General features: G+C 39.9%; 1 protein-coding gene across 4 annotated transcripts in view; it reads left to right on the top strand.

Moving 5' to 3' along the window:
• VPS50 (VPS50 subunit of EARP/GARPII complex) overlaps positions 1–5,309 on the top strand; it is a 131,804-nt gene that overhangs the window by 3,911 nt on the left and 122,584 nt on the right. For all 4 annotated transcript variants that reach the window (XR_002122256.1, XM_019627601.1, XM_019627600.1 and 1 more), the window contains exon 2: positions 4,391–4,459. Coding sequence is in view for 3 of the 4 variants with exons in the window: in XM_019627601.1 (XP_019483146.1) it covers positions 4,391–4,459 (69 nt within the window). In the remaining variant the exon portion in view is untranslated. The remainder of the gene's footprint in view (positions 1–4,390; positions 4,460–5,309) is intronic.

The following is a 5,309-nucleotide window of genomic DNA, read 5'->3' as shown; positions in this document are numbered from 1 at the left end:
CAACTAGATTGAAGAACAAAACGACAGCAACTTGTCTGTTCCCCTTTCCCCAATTCCCCAGCACTGTTCCCATCCCCGCAATTCCCCAATAAAAATCTTTAAAAACAAAACAAAACAAAAAAAAAAAACAAAAAAAAAAACCCAGGGAGGCCAATAAGGATGCTACTGCAATAATCCAAGTGAGAGAGGGTGTGGGCCATAACCAGGGTGCGAGTGGTGGAAGTGTTGAGAAAAGGTCGGATTGTGGGTTTATTATAAATGCAGAGTTGACAGGATTCCTTGACAGATTGGGTTTGGGCTGTGAGAGGAAGAGAAGCATCAAGGTTGACTCCACATGGTTTGGCCCCAGCAATTGGAAGAATGAAATTGCCATTTGATGGAGTGGGTAAAGCTGAGGGAGCAATGGGTTGAGGGAAGGGAGAAGGGTTTTAGACGTGTGCATTTGCAAGCCTCTTACATATTTAAGTGGAGAGAGAAAATGAGCAGTTGGCTAACAGAGTCTGAATTCCTGAGGTGAAATCCAGGGTATAGATCAAAATTTGGGAGTTCCGAGCATATAGAGGGTATGTAAACTGGCTGAGATCACCAGCGGAAGGAGTATAGATTTAACAAGAGTCCACAGTTGGAGCTTTTGAGGACTCAGTGTTACAAGGTCAGGAGGAAGGGTGGAGCTAGCAAGGCAGAATTTGAAGGAGCAGCCAGTGAGGTAAGCCGTCTGCAGCATCACGAAGAGCACCTGTCCTGTAACAGATGCTCAGTGAGTATTTGTGGGCCCTGGAGGCCAAGTAAAGAATTTAAAAGAGGAGGAAGCTGGGTTAAATGCTGCAACTGGGCCGTGTAAGGTGAAAATGAGAATGAGCCTTTGGACTGAGCAGCATGGAGGTCATTGGTGCTTCTTCGACGGCACTTTTTGTGAAGTGGTGGGAGGAAAGCCTGTTAGAGTGGGTTCCAGAAACTGAGGACTGAGTACACAGTCTGACATTGAATTTTGCTGAAAAGGGAAGGGAACATCATTTCACACGCTCCTTTTGATCATTGGGACGTAAGTAGCTGGTCTCAGAAATGGAAATTGAGGATTCATGTGGACATAACAGTAGTAGTCTGAAGTGTTAATCTGATTTGAGCGAAGAAATACAGTGCAGAGGCAGGTGTTAATTTATGCTGAATTTTGTATAAATTTAAACTGGGGAAATTATCAAAACAAAAAACAAATACAAAAAATCAAATAATGGTAATGATTACAGTGAAAGTTTCAATTTAATAAACGCAGAGTACTAATTATAACCATGACTTCCCGCTTTAAGAGGCGAAGATAAAAATGATGACTTCAGGGCCGGCCGAGTGGCGCGATGGTTAAGAGCTGGCTTGGGATGCCAGAGGGCCCCGGTTCGGATCCCACGTATGAGGGCCAGTGACACTGCCCTCCACAGCTAAGATGCTGAACAACAGCTCAACCTGGAGCTGGGCTGCCGTGAGTCGCCGGCGACGGTGTGGGCTGCAGCCCCTGTGGCAGTGGGTTGCCGTGGGCTACCGTGTGTAGCCAGCAGCCAGCATGAGCGGCCAGCAGCCACAGTGAGCGGCCATCCAGAAGCTGGCGACTGGTCTGCCTCGCCCGGGAAGAGCGCAATGATGGTGCCAACTTGGGCCAGTGAGGCGACGTCCTCCACAACTAGACTGAAGAACAAGACGACAGCAACTTGTCTGTTCCCCTTCCCCCAATTCCCCAGCACTGTTCCCATCCCCCCAATTCCCCAATAAAAAAAATCTTTAAAAAAAAAAGATGACTTCATATTGATTAATAGACATTTTTAAAATTGCAAATCAAAGGGTTCAAGATCTATAATCGTAAGATACAGGCGAGTGTCAGATGTTGTGCTTTGGGAAATTTATGTAATTCTTTGCTTCTGTTTTGATAAGTTAAAAGCATTTGTCTGTGATGACAACACTTAGAATAATGGTAACACTTAAAGAATTCTTGCCATGTACCAGATACTGTTTTTGGCCTTTGGCATACATCATCTCCTTTACTTCTTATACACCATCATTAGAAGAAAATGACAGTAGACTATGTAAGTTATTCAAGGCCGCAGAGCCCATTCCTTGAATCACTGTACTCTCCTGCTTCCTAACATGTACATAGGGTTTCCAGTTTTTATTATTTTTATTTTGTACATTTGGTGGAAAGTTGCCATGTATTTCATGGCCAGTTATTGTGTGTGGTGACAAATTTGGAGGTAAGGCCTTTTTCTAGATACTGGTATGTGACACTTATTTATATTTCAGGCACTGATTTCTTTACTGAGTAGCTCTGGGCGAGGGGAAAATTACACGTTATATATTCCCCCAAGGATTTCTGTTAGATTGGTTAAACAAATCTATAATTTTTACAATGTTAGTTTAAAAGGCATCGCAGTAATATTTTTTAAAAGGTATTTTAAGGGTGGTTGTGATTTTGAGTCAAATGAGGAAGTGTTTCTCCCGTCCATGTGTATGTACGTATGTGTGTAATGCATGTAGAAGTTTAGTTCTGTAAGCCAACCTTGACTTCTCTACCACTTTTGATGCTTTGCCCGCCTGCTTATTCTTGGTGAGAAATTGGGACAAGAAAGAACAAACACACAAGAGTAGTTACACACTTTTATTTCCCCACTCATTGTTAGACAGTAAGTCTCAGTATGCTTCTGTTATTCCACCAAACTTCCCTGGAAGCTTCGTTCTAAAGGCAATTGCATGTTTCCTTGGGAACAGTATTCTAATTAGTTGGAGATTGGACCATGCCCAAGGACTTGTGCTGAAAAATTTACTAATGTCTTTGGTGTTGACTCTGTTCCTAGAACTTCGTTTGCCACTGGGCTATAGAGGCAAATAACGCTTGGTCTCTCCCTTCTCTTGGGACTTTTGGTCTAGGAGAGAAAGAGACATTTAATGTTTAAAACCTCCTGCTGTGGCAGAAGTGTTGTGTTGGAAAATGTCTGGGTGGGTTTCTAAAGCAGTAGTGGTTATGAGTCACCTGGGTTGCTTGTTAAAGTGCAGTTCCTGGTCCTAATCCAGACATACCTATTCATTAAATCTGCGGTGGGGCCCAGGAATCTTTCGTCTAAAAAATTCTCGCGGTGATGTTGATAGAGGTGATCCATGGACAATACTGAGAAATAGTGTGTTCTTTGAAGTGTAGGGATTTAGGAAAACTGCATAAAAGGAGTTTATCTTGAAAGGAGGGTATTGGCTTCTTTAGAGGGTGGTGTGTGTGTGGGGAGAGAGAGAGAGAGAGAGAGAGAGAGAGAGAGAGAGAGAGAGAGAGATGGGTGAAGTATTCTGGGGGTAATGAAAGACTTGGGGGTGATGCAGAGTACCTTGTCATAAAAATTGTAGATATGATTGGTAGTATTTTATAATTAAAATTATACCTCTAAAATTAAAAAATGAAGAAGTTCTGCTGTAAGCCTCAACTAGTCAATCTAAATGTACCGTATGTTTTGATTACTAAGGACACCAAAAGACCAATACAGGGCACCTAAAGGATGAAAACTTGACTGTAGCATACATTTCTCCTCAAATTCATGTACCCGCTAATTTTGCTTACAGACTAATATTATAGGGACTTCAAATGTCTGAACAGCCTATTTTTAAGAGGCTTTTAAAGAAAATTTAAATTGCTAACTTTTTTTTTTTTTTTTTAAATATGGAACGCTTCACGAATTTGCGTGTCATCCTTGTTCAGGGGCCATGCTAATCATCTCTGTATCATTCCAATTTTAGTATATGTGCTGCCGAAGCGAGCACGCTAACTTCTTTTTGTCTTGATAACTTCCCTTGGCACAAATGAGACTTTCAGAATCTCTCAGTTGATGTGACTATAGAAAGTACCGGGTACCAAAGAGGTAAAGAACTTGTAGAAAGCAGTGAGACGTGAGATTTAAGTCTCAATTATGCAGTATAAATTGGGTGCATTGGTGAGAAATAGGTAAAATCGAAGGATTCCTTTCAATTAGTATTGTTTAGAAATGTTTGATTTGCTCAGTTGAATCATGATACTTGGATGTTTTTACCACGTGAATTTGGTAATGGTTGATAGATAAGTGCTTTTATAGAATACTTTTTGTTGCTCATGTTTCTTTTCTTTTGGTTATTTTTAAATCATTGTTAATTTAGACTTTAACCATTAGTTACAAAGGTGCCACATGATACTTTTATTTTAAACTACCAAAAGTACATCTTTACTTGATTTAATAATAGTTTCGAGTGACAGTTTTTCACCTTATTTCTATATATTTTAAAGCAGGAAAATTTCTATTTTTTAAATGGTGATTTCTGTTTTAATAGGTGTGTTCTATCACATTATGGTACTGCAGCAAAATTAAAGTTCTTTCTATCTTATTTTTTTTTTAAGGGTCTGAAAAGCCCTCCGGAGAGCCTCAGTGATCTTGGTGCCATTGAGAATCTCCGAGTCCCTGGAAAGGTATTGATCTACATGTGTGAGCGTGACTTTTCAGTTTCTTAAGCAAATATTATTGTCTTTGGATAATAATTGATTCACAAAAGCTTTTTCTTCCACAGGCAAATGGTTGTTATGATAAGCTAGGTAAATTTTTATAGTACAGTAGGTTTGGGGCTTGTTTTTGCTTTCATTACTCATTGGGATGCAGTATAATTCATTGTAGTTAAGCAGAAAATGTGAAATTGATAAATTTAGAGTTTAGTATTGCATCAAATTCTTAGCCTGAAAGCAGTATATAGATGAAACGTATTGATTTATCTGCTGTGATTTGGTGAAATCAAATAAAATAATATACTTTTATACTGTAATGCTCTGAGGCAAAAATCGTAGTTAATTTTGTTTTTGTTATGGAGCAGAGATTTTAAATAAGTAGCTAAAGTAACTAATGCTAAATTGTAGATATCTTAGATTTTAATCCCCTGATATTCATGTGAACTCAGTTTACAAATTTAATAGGTGTTATTTGAAAGCTAGCTGGCTTCCCCTCAGGAGAATTATTAACCATTGTTAAATAAAGAAATCCCTGCTGGTTCTCACTGGGGCCCTTGCCACTGGAGCTGCCTCTGTGAATAGCAGCTCCATCACAGATCAAAGCCTGTTCTTCTGAATGTCTGCTCTTGTGATTTTCAATTTGAGGATCAGATTTGAAGCTACTGTTTGTTTTCTGTGGCTGGCATCTTATTTTTTTTTTTTAAGATTTTTATTGGGGAATTGGGGGAGGGGACCGGCCAAGTTGTTGTTCTTCAACCTTCATTGTGGAGGGTGCCAGTCGCCACTGTGGCTGGCATCTTAATACGTAGGGCTTGTTTCT

The sequence above is a fragment of the Hipposideros armiger genome, unplaced genomic scaffold (genome assembly GCF_001890085.2).
Source record: "Hipposideros armiger isolate ML-2016 unplaced genomic scaffold, ASM189008v1 scaffold_737, whole genome shotgun sequence".
Taxonomy (NCBI): Eukaryota; Metazoa; Chordata; class Mammalia; order Chiroptera; family Hipposideridae; genus Hipposideros; species Hipposideros armiger.
The sequence above is the reverse complement of the archived record's forward strand: the minus strand, read 5'-3'. Positions and strand labels throughout refer to the sequence as shown.